Raw genomic sequence first — 20381 nt, forward strand, 5'->3', positions numbered from 1 at the left:
TAAGCTCAAGGACTTCCAAGTAAAACTAGAGATTTCGAAAGACGTGCAGCCCGTCGCCCGTCAGCACCGGCGGATTCCCTTTCGGTTAAGAAAAGCCCTAGAAGCCGAGCTGTCACGGCTGGAGGAACTCGACATCATCGAGCCAGTGACAGGACCGACACCATGGGTTTCCCCTGTCGTCCTAGTTCCCAAGCCTCGTAACGACGGAGCGGTGAGAATGTGCATCGACATGCGAGAACCCAACACAGCAATCACTCGCGTTCGTCATGTCATGCCTACCACAGAAGACATAGTAAACATACTAAACGGAGCTGCATACTTCTCGAAGCTTGACCTCAATGAGGGCTACCACCAGCTTGAATTAAACGAAGAGTCAAGAGTCATAACCACCTTCGCCACACAATGCGGTCTCGGAAGATATAAACGATTACTTTTTGGTGTGAATGCCGCAGCAGAAATATTCCAGGACGCAATCAGACAAGTCCTGCCAGATGAAGATGGCATCATCAACGTAAGCGACGACATCCTGGTGTCAGGACAGTCCAAGAGCATGACCGCCGTCTGCGCTTAGTGCTAAAACGTCTTGAAGATGCAGGACTCACACTCAACAAGAAAAAAAATGTGTCATCGGTGCTCGAGTCCTCAAATTCTTCGGACATGTGTTTTCAGCCGAGGGAGTGAGTGTCGACCCAGACAAAGTAGCAGCAGTAGCTGAAATGACACCGCCGAGAAACCCGACCGAAGTCAGGAGCCTTCTCGGAATGGTTAACTACTGCGGCAGATTCATCCCTCGCCTCGCCGAACTCGTAGAGCCCATGAGAAGTCTGACACACAGGGACGCCGAAACAACAAAACACCAAGAGGCACTTGACAAAGTGAAGGAGGCCATGTCCCAAGCACACACTCTGGCGTACTTTGACGACAGCAAAGACAGATATCTCCTCACCGATGCTGGACCTGATGGATTAGCCGGCGTTTTGGTCCAAGAAGCAGAGCACTAAAGCGACTGAGAAGCGATATCCTCAGATTGACAAAGAAATGCTTGCAATTGTGTCGGCTATCGAACACTTCCGAGTATACCTCGCTGGGGGACACTTCACAGTAAAGACAGACCATCTACCGTTGGTGTCAATCCTGAGAAACCCCAGTGCAAAACTGTCAACAAGACTAGAACGTTTAAGCCTCCGATTGCAACACTACCTGTTCGAGATCCAGTACATCCCGGGAAAGGACAATCCTGCGGATTATTTGTCCAGGCATCCGCCTCCCTCACCGCAAGAAATCAAGCCTTACCGAGAAACAGACGCAGTTGAAGAATACATCTCCTTTGTAATGAAGGCAGCCACGCCAAATGCACTACCCGTGCACGACATCGAAGATGCATGGAAGAACGATGCGCAGATGAACAGTTTAATAAGCGCACTACGGGCAGCTGATCGAAAGTCTCGTGAACACCTGTGGAAAGATGAAAAGCTAAAACCTTTTGCCCAAATCAAGGACGAGCTAACTGTCACTGACAGCAACATAGTCCTGAGAGGAACTCGTCTGGTGATCCTCGAGAAAGCCCAAATGCAGGTCATCCACCTTGCCCACCAGGGACACCAGGGTCTGGTGAAGACTAAACAGCTGATACGAGAGAAAGTGTGGTTTCCAGGCATAGACCAGAAGACGGAGGCCGTGATCAAGAGCTGCGCAGCCTGTCAAACAACTGTCGAGGAGAAGAGGGTTTCGCCCCTGATGATGACTCCACTACCCGATGGGCCATGGCAGTCACTTGCAGCAGACTTTGCAGGACCCTTGCCAGGAAACAGTCACGTGCTGGTGGTCGTGAACGAGTACTCACGATTCCCCATCGTTGCGACGTTGTCTTCACTGACTACCACAGCGGTGACGGCAAAGCTCATCGATATATTCGCAGTACACAGCTTACCACATGTACTGAAAACAGATAACGGCCCGCCGTTCTTCTCGAAAGAATTTGCAAGCTATCTCAGCCAAAATGGCATACGTCATCACCGTACCACCCCACTGTGGCCGCAAGCAAACGATGAAGCAGAGAGATTTATAAGAAGTATCAAGAAGACCGTGAAGGCGGCTGGCGCCTCCGGAACCAACTGGAAAGAAGAAATGAGCACCTATCTCCTGAACTACAGAGCAACGCCACACTCCACGACTGGTGTTACTCCAGCAGAACTTCTGTTCGGCAGAAAAATTCGAACAAGAATTCCTGAGATGCCAGAAAAGAAACCCCATGAGAACCTGGAAAAGAGAGACCGGGAGACGAAAGAGCAAATGAAAGCATATGCAGACAAGCAGCGTCATGCAGCGCACCATGAACTTCGACAAGGAGACGCTGTGCTACTGAAACGGCAGTCGCCACTGTCGTGTGAGTCTGCATATGACCCTCGACCCTACCGAGTCATCAGGGTCCAGGGAACAGCGATCACCGCCGAACGCGACAACAAGAAAATTGTCAGGAATGCCTCATTCTTTAAACGCGTTCCTGAAGTCCCCTCCCAGGATTCGGACGAGTGGCAAACAGCGGAGCACCCCGCCCATGCAGCTGTTCCTTCTGCCAACACAGAAGATAGCACCAGCCCTTTTGATGCGAGCCCGGACGAACGCACAACCGGCAACCAAACTACAGCAGCAGCGACAAACGGCCGTAGTTCCGAACGTGCAAATCGCGGAAAGCCGCCTACAAGATTTGCAGACTACTCCTTCATGTGAACGAAGGACTTTAATCAAGCAAGGGGGGGGGGGGGATGTAGTGTCCGTATAACCGAACATATAATATCACATACACGGATGTACATCGAAGGATGTAGATCGAAGTAACGTGATACACACCGCCAAGTAAGCGCGTCGATCCAACACGATGTCTGTAAACAGATACGATGGGAGAAAAGGTACAGGTATGGAGGAGTCGAAAATAAAGCATTGAAGTGTACGGACGGGAAGGAGCCTCGGTCATTGTTCTGTTCAACGTTAGGTACGATACAGAAAATCCTGGCAAGACACTACACATACCATACACATAGGGTGAGTAGAATGAGCTATAGGCGTTTCCAAATGCGATCACCTATAACTGTTTGCAGATTATAGTAGATTAGAAGTAGAATAAAAAAAAATGGAGACGTAGGTCGTACTGGTGCGACCAGCTGTTCCATGACGTTCCATGAGGGGGGGGGGGATATGCTTAATAATAACAATAAAAAGGAACGAGGGAAAGGTCAGCCAGACAGGGTGTCGGCTTGCTATTCCCAAAAAACAAATAAATAAATAAATAAATCAGAGAGAGAGAGAGTACCTAGGCGGGTACAGTTCCATGAGGCTTGATGTATGGAAGTATTGAGTGATTTAATTAAAAGAGTACTTCACAACGTATGTCCTTGATGCAGTTCGCCAGGGCACACAGCCAGGTGGTTGATGCATGCTTTGGCCAGCTCCCCAGTACCTTCTCAACACGGTCGGCTGTCAAGTTTAGCAAGGGTGTTCTTCAGTGTTTGCCGACTAGTGTCGAAACATCGGCAGGTGACCAGCACGTGCTCCGTGTTCTCCACGGTTCCGCGTCCAACGACACCTACCTTATGAAGGAATGCTGCAGCGAACGGGACGTTGAGCCCCAGGTGATGGATGTATGCGCCCTTATATATAGGGCATGTACAGTATAAAGCTTGTCTACTGAAATACATCGTTCGCAGCGCACGGCTCACTTATTTCTATGTCGTCAACAGATACAGAGGTTTCTCACATATCTGCTGTTGTCCCTTGAGCTTGAGGAAACAAGACAAACACACAGCACAAGGCTCAGAAGCTGCGGTGTCTTCAGTGACTGCGTTTTTACGGGAACAGTTTACGGGTTTACAACGTGTTAGCCTGTGTACAGTTAAGCTATAATGTCGAATTTGATTCAGCTGTACCTTGAGAGAGATTTTCTTCTAGATTCCATGCGATCAAAATAGAGAAAAAGGGTTTGGACTAGCAATCTTTGCAACAGAATTAAGACATACAGGACGTTTATTTTTTTCCGTTTTGTGTTAGCGCCGCGAAGCAACTGTGACTGATGAGCGGCGTACAGATGTGTGGACAGATGGAGAGAAAACAGCAGGAAGGAGTGGGGGGACAGGGGGGTTAATATGCGTCCTGGGCCGACTTCAAGGAGAACTGTCCCGATATTCGTCTGGAAAGTCTTTGGGAAAACCCAGGGAAAACCTCAGACAGCACAGCCGGTGGTAGGATTCGAACCTACCACCTCCCAGTCTTCAGCACGACCTTGGTTGCCACCAACGAGCGGGTACGTGTACCTGATGGGTACTTTAAAGTACTTTACTTTAAGTACATTTGTAGTATGATACTTTGTACTGTACTTAAAGTACTACAGGTGCTAGGTACTTTACTTCAAGTACAATTTTGAGGTACTTTGCCCATCACTGGTCTTCGGTTGCACTAGTTGCTAGTTTCTTGCTGGTACATAGCGTTCACTTGAGAATCTGCAGTCCTGACCGCCGACAGTATATAGGCACAGCTTGCGTGTTTGTCTGATATGCGTATACTTAGAGTGGTCAGCGAAGATAATTCTGCCTTGCACGGCTTTCCTCCAGATATGTGGATCCGACGGTGCGCGAAAGCGAGGGGCAATCATACCCCGTTCCATCTGAAAGCACTGTATGGAGTGACAGTCCCTTGTTACACGTTCCAGCTGTATCTGATGTTTCAATTCGTTTCTGCAAGGTGCTGCAGATAAGTGATGGTGGGGTGGGGTGATGTATAGGGGGAAGGTGTGGTCAGCCTGCTCTGCAGAGGCGGCTCGGTGCACCCAGGGGAAGGGGAAGAGGGAGAGGGAGAGGAGATATGATGGTGGCACAGGAGAGGGAGGGGTGTGCTAACCCTCTTGCTCTGAGATTGGGTAGCCCAAGAGAACTACCCACCACAGAAAACATGCGAGCATCCCTAGTCTTCATTGGGATGCTCTAACCACAAGGACTATTGGCGGATTTACCCCATCCCAAATATGTGATTGGTTTCGGAACGCTTCTTTCATTCCAGCCGAACTTCTTCCCAGGAAGTGTCTGAGTCGCTTCACGCTCAGAGAAACGCCTTCGTCTATATAGGCTACACAAAGAGCTGTGAATTTTCAGCCTGTTAGCGTGTTCAGCGTGTAAAATGCACGTAATCGTAGCTATACGTTTGCGTGATAATCGCAGTGTTGAGCCAATAGGGAGTGTGGTCAAAGCAATATGTTTCGTATTCGGCTGGCTGTAATACGAAAGGCTGACTGATCGCGAACTGTCCATGCTGCTGATGTACGTGTGCTATTTTTATCAGTATACGTCAGTCCACTACAATGATGTTAGTCATTTATAGTATAAAACAATAAATCGACACGCTTATTGCTTAACAAAACGCATGGAAATTCTCTCCGTTCCCCAAGGTGGGAACTGCAAATTATTACGCGAACTGACCATGCGCTCTTGCGGTTATGTTATTAAACGCAGGGCTCTGCGCTTTTTTTTAATTCCGTGTTAGCACCGCGAAGCAACTGTGGCTATGAGCGCCGTACATACGTGCACAGATGGAGAGAGGACAGCAGGTTGGAGTGGGAGACAAGGGAGTTAATTATTATGCGTCCTGGGCCGACTTCAGGGGGAACCGTGCTGACATTCGTCCAGAACATCTCCCGGGAAACCCAGGAACAAACCTCAAACAGCGCAGCCGGTGGGAGGATTCGAACCCACCAGCTCCCAGTCTACAGCACGACCTCTGCCACGCTGATGGTGCAGAGAGCTGGTAGGGTGTGATTCTTCAAACGATGCGGCTGTGTCGAACTGTTGCAGAAGACGCCGTCGTTTACCATTGTACGCAACACCTTTCACGGATCTCTGGCCAATAGCTGGACCGCATCTAATCTTCTCTGACTTAGCACAGTTCCCACGTCGGCCCCAAGAAGTGTCCTGCACCAACTGCTTCCATAAAAAGCTACGCAACTTTTAACTGCGGCTGTAAAAGCAGAAAGGAAAATCACAGTGATCTCTGAGCGGCTAACTTGCACCACTCGAGAGCTCGCATATCGGAGCTTTCTCTGGAAAAGGCCGCCCCGCATGCAAACGAATGGTAGGCTGGCCAATCGAGACGTCATGTTTACACTACTACATCCACACGTTGTACGATAAGGACAACATAACACGAGAATTCATCCAAAGAGACGAGCTAATGACTTGGAGCACTTCAGCGAGATACAAGCCTATCTAGCCTCGGCGGAATTTGTCCGACGGCGCGTTTACGACGTCGTCGATGCTACGCGCACCTTAACGTCTTTGACGTTCCTCGCGGCCGGCGCCACGATGGGATCCTAGCAGAACGAAGGGCGTTGCCGTTGCTGACATTCAGCTACGGTAGGTCAACTTCTTTTTATTATTTTGCGAGCACCGAACGCGAAAACACTGGAGGATGTTCGTGAATTTATTACTGTACAAGCTTTCGTGCAGAAGGCTGCTCTTCCTCAAGTACCTGAAGTATAGCTAAAGTGCAGCCTGAAGTGCAGCCTCCGGCACGAAAGCTTGCGCAGTAACAAATTCACGAACGTCTTCGATGTCGTCGTGTTCTATGTTTTTCAAACTGCGGTCTTGGATGCCGTTCCGGACGTCTTTGTGTTTACGAGCATCGCTAAAATGTTGGCATTATAGACAGAATGAACGACAGTTGTCGTTTATTCAGGACAAGTGACACTTTGCAGGAAGTTTCATAGCAGAATTTGAAGTAAAAAAAGAAATTTCCCAATTTAGTAGTGAAGTTGTATTTTACAGAATGATTCTGCAAAAACCCAGCCGGAAAATATACACGTAGCTTAACCAAAACGAAACGTAACGTAGTGAGCGTACTCGTATATACTTTCAGTTAATTTTCGCGACGAAAAGTTTGGTTGGGTGATTTATTGTTGGGCACTGACCCTGTACCAGAAACCTGGGCGCCAAATGTTGCGAAAGCACTGGCTGCGATATTCGAGAGAAACCATTCCTGTATAAAAAAAAAAAAAAAAAAGAAAGAGAGAGAGAGAGAGAGAGAGAGAGAGAGAGAGAGGAGGGTAAGAGGAGCGTGACGAGAGGTCCGGCGACAACAATTTATTCCGGTAAAAGTTACACGAGTGTGTATAATTTTTTACCTGCCTTGGGCCCTCAACAGTGGGCATGCAGTATCTTTCAAATAAATAAATAAATAAATAGGTGGTGTATTCCCTTCTGGCTGTAAAAAGATAACATTTCCTCGAGGCTGATGAAAAAAAAATAAAAATAAAGAAGAAGAAGAGGGAGAGAGAGACTGAGAGACGTATCCAAGCAGCACAATATGGGAACCGGAGAAAACGTCCCCGGAGAAAAGGTCCCCTCAAAAGCCCGTCCCATGGAGTTACATTTTATCGCTCGTAACTCAAATCAGTGACTATTAGAGCGCGAATTTTCTGTCATTTCTTCTATTGTTGATGTGGTCTTGTACTTGAGCGCTCGAAACACGATTATGATCCAAACCAATGGGGCTGATTAGAAGAGTTCTGCACGAATGTAGCAAGTAGGTTGAAGAATAAAAAAAAAAAAAAAGCAGCGTGGAGCTTTCAGCTACAGAGCCTGAGGGGACTGTATTGTAGCGATGGCCTACCTCGGCACTCAGGAACTCGACAACACGGATTTTTCGACGACTTATTTTTAACTGTTTATTTCAGCGTCATATATCGGATCGGACGTATGTTCGCTTCCTATAGTTCTGGCTGTTAGTTGTCTATCCACTGAGACAGGTCCCAACGGCCAGAAAACCATGGACTCTGCCCTGTGAGGTATTTCCCTTCGGACTTAATGAATCCTTTTTCGAATGTACACCATCTCGCTTGCATCCTACTTCTGGGTTCTCCTGATTGTGAGTTGTTTGTATGTTCCCATCCATCGCGTGCCGTTTTAGCTCGTACTGAGGAACTTTATTTGGTCGTAAGCACTCTACGGAAACGATTGGATAAAGGGAGCGATAAAAATCAGCAAGGTGCAATGAATAAGAATAAGACGGTTAGCTTATCATAAACACCTTCCAATCTACTTCTTATGGCACGCAGTATGCACTAAATAAATAAAAATAAATAAATAAAAAATCGCCCTTGGCGCGTTAGGAGCGGATCACAGAGTCTTCAATCGGAAGAGTGCATCGTAGCTTTAGGGCACCGTGGTCCTGGATACGCGCAAAACATAAAGAGAGCTTCGTGCAGTGCGCAGAACCACCACGCTATCGCTTACGTGCGCAAAGGAGATAGCGTACGATGCACTAAAACGCACTAGTATACCACTGTTAACCGTGACCCCGTTTTCCCGCACATTATGTGTGTGGGTTATAGATACCGTATACTCCACTGGCACGTGACATAAAAAAAAACCCTTGCCTGAACAGTCTGATAAGCTCGTTATCGCACAATACATCGATGGTGCCGTTGACCAAACAAGATACTGCTGACTAACAAAGAATATGACTCATATGAATGGAAATATTACAGCGAAGCCATGTAGCCTACAAGCATCAGTACAAAAACAAACAAAAATGCATTGGGCTGGGTGTTACGTATCTTGTCAGTGCAACACTCAAATCCGGTGCAGAAGTTTCAGCGCGATCCGTGCACTCACACAAGCATCATCGCCACGGATCCTCGAATCCTAGAGGTAGGGATTCGAGGTTCGGGAATGCGAATCGCAGTACCCAAAACGACGAATCGAATCTTTCGAATCGACAAACCACGTTTGTTTATTTCTTTTTCAAATTGGTCCCTCAATTTATTTTTCAAATTGAGTCCGCCGAAAGCCTCATTGGCCGACGGGTGTTTTCTTGTTTGTTTACATTGTTTATTTGTTTTCCTGGGTTTTCCTCATACGCTTTCAGACATATGTCGGCACAGTTCCCTTTAGAAGTCGGCCCAGGACCCACATTCCCCAGGGCGTCAGTCGTGACGTTGCCCACCTCGGTGAGGCCGACAACGGCGAGCCCTTTCATCATCACCACCACCACCGTTTACATTGCTCTGGACTGAAAGAGTTCATGCAGGAACCCTTACAAGTCTAAATGTAGCATGGTTTTGCTTTTGATAGTTTCTTAGTTTTATGGAAACAATTCAGACTCGAGAATTTTATGTACTTTCTGTGGTCGATGAATAACAAGTTAAATAAATTACATTTAAGAAGTAGTATGTTCTTTCCTGAAGGTGAACTATTTTTTTATTCGTTTTTCATTGGACAAAAATATCATATTCTGCTTCAAAACACTTTTCAGAAGAAGCGTTTTTTCCCCCTGGCTTTTCAAACTCTTTTTTTTTCTTTTTTAGAGAAAGGATTCGAAAGATTCGAGATTCCTAAGATTCGTGCATTCGCAGAACCTTCCTTGAATTCGGATTCGAAAAATTCTGGATTCGACCATCTCTAGTCTTACGCAAAAGATAGCGGTCAATATTGTAGTCAGGTGCATACAGACTGATAGGAGAGAGCGGTAGCTGGTAGAGGATAAAGGTAATAGAAAACAGGAGCATCCTCTATGGTATTGGGATGTCTTCAACTGTTCCACAAGGTGGTAGAGGTGGTCTATCACAAAAATCTTTGAGTAACATCGCCATCGAGAGTTGAGTATCGATCACGTTGGGTATTTACAACCAGTATAGAAAATATTCGTCAGAATATTAGACACACGGGTGTTGTCACGACTGAAAGGAGTGGCTATGCGTACGCGCCAATTTTCCTCCTGGGCGAACAGCTACTCTAGGCTCTGCACTGAGACCAGGTTGAGGAGACACTTTAATCGGACTCCTTTCTAGCTCGGAGTTTCAAATGTTTGCTGATAATCCGACCAAATTTCAGACTAGCTTTCTGAAAGGGAATGCGAGAGGTTTGCCCTGTGTCAGACAACATCCCAATGTAATCAGCACTTTTACATCATTTATTCTTGTTCCCCAGTATCTTGAAGGAGCACGGACATTATTTTCTGGTCGGTGTGTTCTGCGCGGAAATAAAGTCCTAAGATAGCGATAACACGAAAGATAAGACGTAAGATAACACGAAATGAACAGAAGCAGGTGCGACGAAATATTCAGGACATAAAGTGAGTGCAAACGACCATGACCTGCGGCCTGTGGTACACGTGTCCTGTGATAACCTATCAAACACCCCCAGCGTGCCAATGCGTCCTTATCAGGAAGGTGAACGGTTTATTACCGGCAACTATCAATGCTGCTGCCTGTCCTCCTTTGCTGAGGTTTTGCCTCGTAAAAGAGATTCTGGCAGACTCCCCGTAAAGGGTTTGATAATAATATGTTCATAAAAAGACAAATGTGTATTTTTACGGTAAACATATACATGCGGTAAACAACATTTCGCGTACTGCGTTTATCATTTCGTAATAAGAATCCTATATCCTATAAAGATATATATGTTATCTTCATGGCAAATCTGTCTAAGTCGAAATAGCTGGAGAGTATGCCAAAACATTTCTTTGTGAGCGTGCATGCACTGGCAAAGCGATAAACCAAGCGGGTGCATATCCTTTACAAAAACAATTCGTTATCACCGTATGATATCTACAGTACCAAACGCCTTTGTGTACCTGTCCCACTTCTAGGGACGCTGTATAGCTCAAGTAGATCTATGGAGTAGACTGTGGAGCATAGCCGAAGAACACGGTAGAAAGTAACTGTTCTGCGGCTGGAACACACAGACACACAAACGTGACGCAAATCTCAATGTCTTAGAACATGAACAGTAAAAATATGGCAGTCTTCGCGCAGGAGGGGCCAGTTAGGCCTAATTCGTAAGTCACGTGACCGGCAATCAAGAGGGGCGTGGTTCAATCCCGCCGTTGGCTTCTTCGACGACTGCCATACTTCCACTAGCTGAGGGGGGGGGGTATGTTTATTAAAGATAAAGAAAGGGGGAAAGCTGAGCGTAGCCGAATACATCTACGATTTGATGGTGCGGTAGCAATTAAATTAAAATTCCTCAGTAACTGGGTCCTCTTTCGTGAAAGATCATTTTTCCCTCGTGTGAGCAAACTGAATGAATCAATTCGTGCATGGTACCCTTAAAATAGCGATTACCCAAAGTACCCTAAACAGAACTAACCTTAACGATGCCCTAAAACAGAACCTACTTCATACCACGCTTTTTTGTGACATTTATGCAGCTATGTTAGTTGTCATAGAAAGGCGTACGCCCCGGGCTTTCTACTATCAGGAATGATAACGGTATCACACTTTGCACTGGTTGGCCTTCAGCAGTGCTATGCTGTCGGCTCTCTTCAGAGGATAGAGGTGAAGCTGTTTTCTAGGTTAGTATAGGTTCTCCCAATTGGTCGACAACCGAACGACGTCACATCCGGGTGTACATACCGTCTGCTCTGCTTTCGCGGCGGCTGGACCACTGGGCTGGATCTATTTAAGACGGGAACCTATGATATTGCAATTTTCGGCAACAACACTTTTTGATCATAAATGAGGCTTGTATTTCTCAATTTGATTACCTCTTCTAGTCATCCGCTATAAAGAGCGTTTGTTTACGTCTCTCCGGTTTTCCGCTGTTGCTTCCGCACGCATGTTTCATTCCGGGGAGCAGACGATAACTATACTCCATTCCACCGGAAGCCCACGGGCTCGTATTTCCGTCGAGAAGACTGGCGTCGCGCAAACGTAGCTCTGCGAAGTCCACGTAGTATACGGAGATCTGTGCTTCAAACGCAGATGTCCACCTCTTCTGTATACAAATATCACCTATACATCACGAAGTAGCAACGTGTCCGGTCTCTAAAATGTTTGAGAGCTCAGGATACTCGTAGATAACCATGATACCTACTCTTAATACCCATAACGAAACAACCTCTGGTATATGTCTGGACAACTTGGTGTTGGTTGCGGGATCCTATTAGAGGATATACAGGGTGGTGTTACATACTGTAAGAGTGGACTGCAATGCCTTACAACGTCCAAGCTTCAAAACGACACTCCGCACTGGAAAGTTGCGAAAAACGAATGCTGAATGGCGTTGTTGTCCAAAGGCAGCATCGTAATACTGGAACCCAGTTCAAACACAAGACAATTTTTGTGTAGAATTGCGACAAGAAGACGAGTTGGGGTCCTATCCAAGTGGCTGATTAATCAAACAAGAAACAAGAGACAAGCCACAGAGACAACACACCAGTAGCTATGGGCTCCAAGCATCTGTCTTCTCACCCGGATTCCAAATGCCGAGGGGATGCGTTTCGGATCGAGGATCTGCTCGTACTCTTCCTGCCGGTTTGCTGTAGAAAACCATCTGCTGCCTCGATGGGACTCTATACACATGCCTCGAAGCCGAAGTTGGGAACCTTTGGCCTACGTCAACGAAGAAGGTCAACGCACCTCCAGGGGTGGATTCACATTCTTGTGCTACGTGAACTGACCGTGCGCTACAAGCTGTGCTGGTTAAAACGTCCAGGGGCGGCAGAAGGGGGATTGCAGGGGTCACTGTAGACCCCTGAATTTGTGAAGGGGGCGCAAAATTACCATGGCGGCGAGGCGCCAAAGTGTTATCTCAGGTGTCGCATGCGAATAAAATGCCTTAAACCCTTTTCCTGAATCGATAAAATTGCCAGCATAGCCAAGGTTTTGTCGAAAGCGGTAGAACGACGACGACAACAACAACAAATACACTGATGATGGGGAAATTCGCCACCTGGGTTGTGGCCCACGACCGTAATGCCGACGGGATTGCATGAGATGTGAAATGACAACGAGGCGGGGACGATGGGGAGAGACAGTAGCAAGGCCGCACATCAGGATTAAAGAACGTAAAGGAGACCGGTGTCTTGCAGGAAATCTGCAGGGCACGACGGTGTTGCAGGATGTCGGTTCAGGGCCCAAGGACTGTCGCCAAAGTGAACGGAGCGACAGTGATTGGCTTCAGTCGGTTTCAAAACCTGTCTGGTTGAACCATGAAGAGGACATATATGTATAAATACTGCGATATACATTCAATCCATGCAAGACGAAAACAATAAAGCGTTTGCAACTCTTTGTCATTCAGACTGCCTCGAATTTTTGGGACCCGGCCACCCGGGCATGAATTGGTGGTGGCGGTGGGATATGGAAGGAGGCGCCGTTTGGGATCTGGGGTCCCCCTGAATTCAGGACGTTGCGTCGCCCCCGAAAACGTCGTATGACAGATGTGACGGTTGATTGGGACAGGTATATTTTATTTTGTTTGAGCCGATATTGTTATGCAGATCATATTCGAATACACGTAAAATAGGTTTATCTGTATCTGTACTTGCAGCCCATGTCCATCGCCAGTAACGAACCACATTGCTTGACGCCGGACATTGTAATTGCTGGACAGGAGTCATGTGCCGTCCACGTTCGCCTGCCTGGTACTTGTACATATTCCTGGACTATGTTCTGGCAACCACGGTCGTCACTCCACTGGTGGTCCTGTACTGGCGCTGCATCTGGATGCTCGAAGACACGTACATGCTGCCACAATACCCTCTCGTCAGTGGCTGGGTCTCAGTGGCTGTGGGGTTCCTGATAGTGTTCTGGTGTCAGCTCATGCAGGAAGTCCTCGACGGAGTTGGGCGCAAGAATTATGGTCTCTTTATGCTGGTTTCGAGGATATACTCTATGGTAAGGAAGCACGCGTACCATTTCGTGCATTATGCGCGCGACAGTTTACGTGAACCAGAATGATCACCTCTCTAAGCACTAATGTAACAGTCATTGCAAGTTCTTTTACAAAACTGAGTCAGTACATCCAGTGGTACGCGTACAAGAATTATCCTTGTCGTATTTCTCCATGGACGTCAGCGAACATTACACGTTTCCACGAATTCTCAAAATATCCCGCAAAACTTATTACATTCGGATTCTCCAAGAGTAGGTGTCGTCACTGCGAGCTCTGGCATCTGCCTCCTAGCAAGAGCGCGCGTCTACGCTCTCCGCGCCACGTTGGAAGACCGCCAGCTGCTCTGGCGAGGAGACGGAAATCGACCTTCCAGGAACAACGTTGCCAGACGCGCGGCAGATTGCGCACCTTATGACGTCATACTTAGGAAAACTGGAAATAAATTTTATGGAAATTTATTTTATGGAAATAGTTTCGCGTCAGACGCGTGCAAAGAGCACTTCACGGGCTCGGGCTTACCCGAAAACCCGAGCCCAGGGCCGTGCCGGGTCGGGTAAAGCTTTCTCTTTTGCGAGCCTGGGCTGGGCTTGGGTTTGACCATTATAGGGCCGGGCCGGCCCGGGCCCGGGCAGGCACATTGCCGGGACTAGGTCGGTCTCGCGCCTGTGTTACTCCTTTGTTAGTTAGCCACGGTAAAATTATGCAGCCTGATACACTGGGCTGGGCTGAGCCCTGGCCGGGTAGCCTATAAATTTCTCGGGCTCGGGCCGGGTTTGGGCCGAGAAACTTAGAATCCTTCTGGCTTGGGCCGGGCTAGGTATGCAGCCGTCGGACCGGGCCCGGGTGGTTAAATAAAAAGAAAGGCCTGGCTCGGGCCAGACCTAAAAATGCGGCCCGTGCTGTGCTCTATCGTGCATTCCAATGATTACATAAATTCTGTGAGACTCTGAGAACAACAAGGTTTACCTCGTAGTTTAATTCAAGTCTGTCTGAGAAGACAAAGAAAAGGAAGGAGAAGGGGAGATTCTCATTCTAACTAAATGAACTTTAAAACTCTCTCTCTCAACTGTCTCGTGGAGAGTGACTCCTCCTGTTCACTTCATTCTAACGGTTTGAGCAGAGAGAAGACAACCCGTTCTTTTTTCTTGTATGGCGCATTCTGACAGAGGGCCCATCTCATGTGCAACCACAGGTAATGGGCGTGGGAGTAGTCACCCAATGGCGTGGCCTCTGGGCTCTTGAAGATCTGTACTTCGACATCACGGTCCAGTCAGCGCTGTGGACTCTCGTCGTCGCGTCTGCGGCGATCACTCTAGCCGGAGGACTGAGCACCGTCGGTAACGCCGTGCCCTTCGTCTTCCTGCCAGACTATCCAGACACGTACTTTCTTTCCCCGTCCAGGTTCGGCACAAAGGTATAAGCGCAAACATCTTTCAGCATAGTTCTTGTAAGGCATAATGGAAAAGTCTTCTAGTCTTCACATGCCGTAGTAACCAGCAGACATGGACTGAGAGGACATAGTATATAAGAACGACTTGTGTGGTTTCTATGACGTGAGATGTTTTAGTGTTACCTGCAAATTTCCGGGCAACTCCACCGGCTAATTAGCTTGTATGTGATAATTAGTGGTATTTATTATAGCCTGTAGTCGTATCGCGAGACAATAATGCCGCCAGACAAAGGTAGAGTGATAGGTTACCCCTGGAACTGAATATCTTATACTGGAAGAGACTCTGCCGCATGGCTCATACTCACGTCCTGCACTTGCGGCCTAGATGTCACACGTCTGAAATTGGGAAAAGTGCAGATCATGGCAGTTGATAAATTATTAGTATGGTAGAATATACGACATTTTTTTAATAAGAACGCGGCGTTATACTTCACATACAAGGCACATCTTTTTATCTTTTGCAGATTTGTTAATAAAAGAAGCTATGAGAGTAGCGTAGATGTCGTTTTTGAACTTGAGTTGAACGGCCAGGCGGACGTCCTCTCGAAGAGAGTATGCAACTACTAATTACCTAAAATTCACCAATAGGCCATTTGAAAACAAAGTTCCAGGGACCTGCGCGCGCCCTGGGAGGGCATGCCGGGAAATGCTGTGCAAAACGACAGCGACAATACACCAGTAGGACGACGACGACGACGACGATTGGAGACGATAGCAAATCGCCGTCGTTTTGCACAGCATTTCCCGGCATGCCCTTCCAGGACGCGCGCTGCTCCCTGGAACTTTTTCAAATGGTCTATTCAGTCTTTAATAGGTGAGTTTTGGGCAAAAGCGAAATAGCGGCCGGAATAGGAGACAATTCTCGTTGAAAGCCATTCCATTTTTAAATGATCCTGAAATGTGCACGTGCGTTGAAATGTCCATCGCCGATTTTTGCTATGCAAATGAGCCGAAAGCGAAACCGCGCCGGTCGGGAGCTCAGGGAGCACAGCGCTCATTCACGTCACGGGGCCACGTGCCGTGGTGATCTGCTTGCCAGATCAACCGCTTCACAGTTACCTGTGAAGTGGGCTCAGGCCCCCTGCGATAGTTGTGACGTTGCCGCAACAAGTTACGGCATGCCCTCCTACTGTGACTCCGGTGCGGCAGTATGTTTTCTTATGTCACGTGACCAAAAGTGACGTCACTCACGGCACGCGTATGGCTTTCAACGGGGATTGTCTCCCATGGTGCTATCTCGCTTTTGCCCGAAATTCCCTAATTAAAGAGATAATTAATAAATTTTAGGTAATTAATCATCATGTAATTACGTACTCTCTTGGAAGTTCGCCTGGCCGTATAACTTCACTGCAAGAACGACATATATGCTGCTCTCACAGTACTTTTATAAACATTCTGTAAAGGATAAAAAAAAAGAACAAAACGCCCTGTATGTTATACCACAGTTAGTTGTTACAAATTAACTACTCTTAGAGGCAAACAAGGAGACAGCACGACAAAAAGAAAAAAAAACAGGAAAAAAAAACAGCAACATTACATCAGGAAGAGTGTAGCTTAAAATCGTCAAGACTTACACGTAATAGAAGCACGTTATTCATTGTTATTACTCGCTTTAACAATAGGTTGTTTACGTGTCGTACAATGCTACACTCTCAGTTTCTTCCACAGTCAATGCAGTCCCTCTGCCGTTACTTCTGGGACAGTGCCTTCACGATCTTCGTAATACAAGCCCTGGCCATCAGCTGCTGGCGCGGGTTATGGACTCTTCTGGACTTCACAATTTATCCTAACAACCCTCGCTTGTCTGCAGTGGTGTCTTTGGAGTCCGGGGGACTCGCTACTCTTCTGCTCTTAGTGTCGCAACCAATAGCCAGAGCCATAGCACGTCAGTTAGGCACAATCTGGCGTCGAGTCTTCGAGGGCGCTTGGAACATCGCAGTTGCCTACGCAGCAGTGTCCGTCTGGAGGGGGATATGGATGTTAATCGACGAATATTTTCTGGAAGATGTCACATGCTTCGCTATCGGGGCCTTGGTGAGCGTCTGTGCACTGCAGACGTTGTATACAGGAAACAGTGTTCATACCAAGGGCATAGTTGTTGACGGACAGACAGACGACGATTCGGATATTATGTTCCCCATAAACTTTTTCCACTCCTTTATGCCTACGGAATCTTACGTAACAGCGAAGCTGAAAGAAGATCCCGAAAAAGAAGCACCCACTTTGGTTTAGGTACATGTACGGTATTTTTCTGGTATATAACGCGCGCGTTATATACATTATAAAAAGTGACTCGAAGAGGCAACGCGCGTTATCATTTTCTGGATGAGCAGTTCCAAAGGAGAGGCCCTGCAGCGTGAGGCCTTGGTCCTGCCTAGAGTCACTAAATAGGGAGAAGAGTAGCGACACTGAGACACGCCGGCGAACGAGATCGCCATCTTGTGTCCGGCGCGGCTGCGTCGCCTAGCAACGGGACGCCCATCTCCCCTTTCTCCGCCGGAGAACTCCGCTCGGAGTCAAGCCAGCTCGCAACCGACGAAACCGGTTTTGGATGGAGGGGACTCAACATAGACGGCGGGTTCTTGGAAGGAGAAACCACGTGACACGATCGGCCCAATCGAGGACACCGAACGGCGGCTCCGCGGAAAAGGAATGACTCTAGTCCTGCAATTAGTGACTCTAGCTCTGCCCACCGTGGTCATGCCGTCGTATTGTATGTGTGCTAGTATAAAAAAGTATTCATACTTGACCCACGGGCTTTCATGCCTGTGGGCACTTATGGTGCGCGTTATACGCCACAAAATGTTGGACAATGTGTTCCGGTACCAAGTCATTTTGTATTCAATCATCTCCATTACACTTGCAACTTTTTTTTTTTTTTTTTGCAGGGAAGTATGAGACGAGGTAGCAATGCACATAAGTGTGCAGTTACGAGCTACCCCATGAAAATAGGCTGTCATACACAATACTTGTATTAAACGGGAATGAATGAATGAATGACAGTGGGAGCCGTGAAGAAAAGTCTCAGTAACGACTTGTCGGGCTCACAGCTCCCGTACAAAATGCCATTGGGTAAGCACCACAAAAAGCATCCGTGGAAGGTAAACTAAATGCGTGCAATATGAATATCTTTCTTTGACACTGTTAATGAATCAATAGAGGATTCTTTCAAGATACATGGTAATATGTAGCAACACTCTGTTCACCATATATATCTGGTTCTACAGCGGCGGATATGCCAAAAGCTCTGGGCGCGATGATTATAAGGGTATCTATGCTATTTGAAGTCAGACAGTGATAAGATATTAGTTCAGGACTTTTTATGAGCAGTACGGTAGTAACACAAAAGTTTATATCGATACAGGTTATGAATATTAATCAACGAGTACCGTTCAAACAAACCAGTTGTGGTGTGGTTATATGGCAGACAATCCAAAATTCGAAGGAATTCCTGCAATTGCAATTGAATTGCAACACAAGCAACTTATCTAGGTTAGACATTATGGTTGTACCCCATACCAAGAAACAATAGTTAAAATGTGAGTACATCAATGAGTTGAAAGAAGCAAGGATTCACGATTACTTGGAATGTACATCATTAACGTATAATGGCCAAGAAAGTGTAGATAACGCGTCCTGGAGCAGCCAGTCCCGAGACTAACATCTCAATTTTTTTCTTTTAAAAATCAATCAATCAAAGTGTAGAGGAAAAAGTTACGCCGAGAGTTTTGGCATTTTCTGCTATGTCGACAACTGTATTATCTATTACAAGATTCACTGAGGGCTGAACTTGTCTATTTTTTTGCGTTGAAGAAAACCGCCTTAGATTTACTGGCGTGTGTGATTTGGGAGTGTGTGACCACCTGCGTGGCTTTAAACCAGAAAATCAACAGCTCTTTGCTCAGGGGTATTAGTGAATGTCATGGTAGGGATGCAGGTATCACACATCGTAGTGTCATAGTACATTATAATCTGACTAATATACTGCGTAACATACCTTCATGGACACATGCACGTTTGTACACGTGGATACAAAAGCCATTTTCCCACATAGCCCTTTCGTACAGCCACATGCGAACGCCTGAGTTGTGTGAACAACTTCACTCATTTAATCATGAACTGAATGAAATCGTGAAATATACGCTGTTTTTCTCTCTCTCTCTCGTTTCGCTGTTTCATATTCCTGCGGTTCTGCGTAGGAAGCGACGCTCTTATTTTAGGGAGCGACAAACCCTGTCTTTTTCAATATTGCAGCACTAATACGGCAGCACTAATACTAATACCTGTTAGAGATACCAAATTCAGCTTATTAGGGGCAAAAACACGAAATACACTCGGTTATCCCAACAAACTTTAAAAATGAAAGAAAAAAAAGGGAGAGGTGGGGTGGGGGGGCGAGAAATCAGCAGGAGGCCATTTACCGAGACATTACAAAAGTAAATACTGCGGGCGTGCACTGACAATCGAACTGATTACCGATATCCGTCGAAGGCGGGCGGAAACAATGATGGTCACAAATTTCCCCCTGGCAGGAGATAACATAAAAGCGATAACGTTTTAGCGCAACAGAGAAGACGACGGCCGCCTCCACAGGGAAGACGCAGGCAACGGGAAGGACGCGATTTGATTTTCACTAGTGCTGACAAGTCTGCGTATTTCACGACTTTGAGCGCTCCATGGGAATGCACTTGGAGTGCTCGATGCAAAAGAAATGTAAGTCCACCTAAAGCTTGAAACTCCAGGGGTACTTGTCGTGAAAAGGGCACAGACACTGAGTTGAAGTCGCTTTGTTGCCGAAAGACAATCACATATATGACCGACCGTTTCGGATATGGATCCGCATTAACACAAAAATCTCATTCAGGGGCATCGTATCGTGACTGCCTCCCCACAGGGGTAGGGGGGGGGGCGAGCTGAAGCAGGATGGATTAGTGTATTAGGATCTTCCTGCATGCAGGGAAAGGACGCAACAGGAAGTCGCGTGTCAAACGCAGTGCAGAATGACACCATGCGTTAAACAACATCCAGTTATGGCACTCGGCTAACTAGACAGACTAGTCTATGCGAATAACTGAAATATACATATATTTTCAGTGAACGTCCTTGGGCGAGTGTGTATGCCTCATCTTTTTCATCGTCATCCCACTCATATATTAACCCACATGCATTGAGGTATGGTACCGCAATTGTTGCGGTCAATCATCTCATTCAATCGTCATTCATGTAGTATAGTAGTTGTTGTCCTTGGAACGTATAGCGACGGTATACCATCA

General features: G+C 46.9%; 2 protein-coding genes across 2 annotated transcripts; both read left to right on the forward strand.

Moving 5' to 3' along the window:
* The first annotated feature begins 1038 nt into the window (after positions 1-1038).
* Positions 1039-2730, forward strand: LOC135398685 (uncharacterized protein K02A2.6-like). Its single transcript, XM_064630070.1, has one exon. It carries the CDS (start codon positions 1039-1041, stop codon positions 2728-2730), a length of 1692 nt encoding a protein of 563 aa, XP_064486140.1.
* A 3455-nt stretch (positions 2731-6185) lies between these two features.
* On the forward strand, positions 6186-19266 carry LOC135396966 (uncharacterized). Its single transcript, XM_064628222.1, has 4 exons — positions 6186-6395; positions 13314-13660; positions 14851-15072; positions 16777-19266. The coding sequence occupies exons 2-4, from the start codon at positions 13382-13384 to the stop codon at positions 17338-17340; spliced, it is 1065 nt and encodes a 354-aa protein (XP_064484292.1). The 5' UTR covers positions 6186-6395; positions 13314-13381; the 3' UTR covers positions 17341-19266.
* Positions 19267-20381: the final 1115 nt, after the last annotated feature.

This window comes from Ornithodoros turicata, chromosome 6, assembly GCF_037126465.1.
Source record: "Ornithodoros turicata isolate Travis chromosome 6, ASM3712646v1, whole genome shotgun sequence".
In the NCBI taxonomy this organism is placed as follows: domain Eukaryota; kingdom Metazoa; phylum Arthropoda; class Arachnida; order Ixodida; family Argasidae; genus Ornithodoros; species Ornithodoros turicata.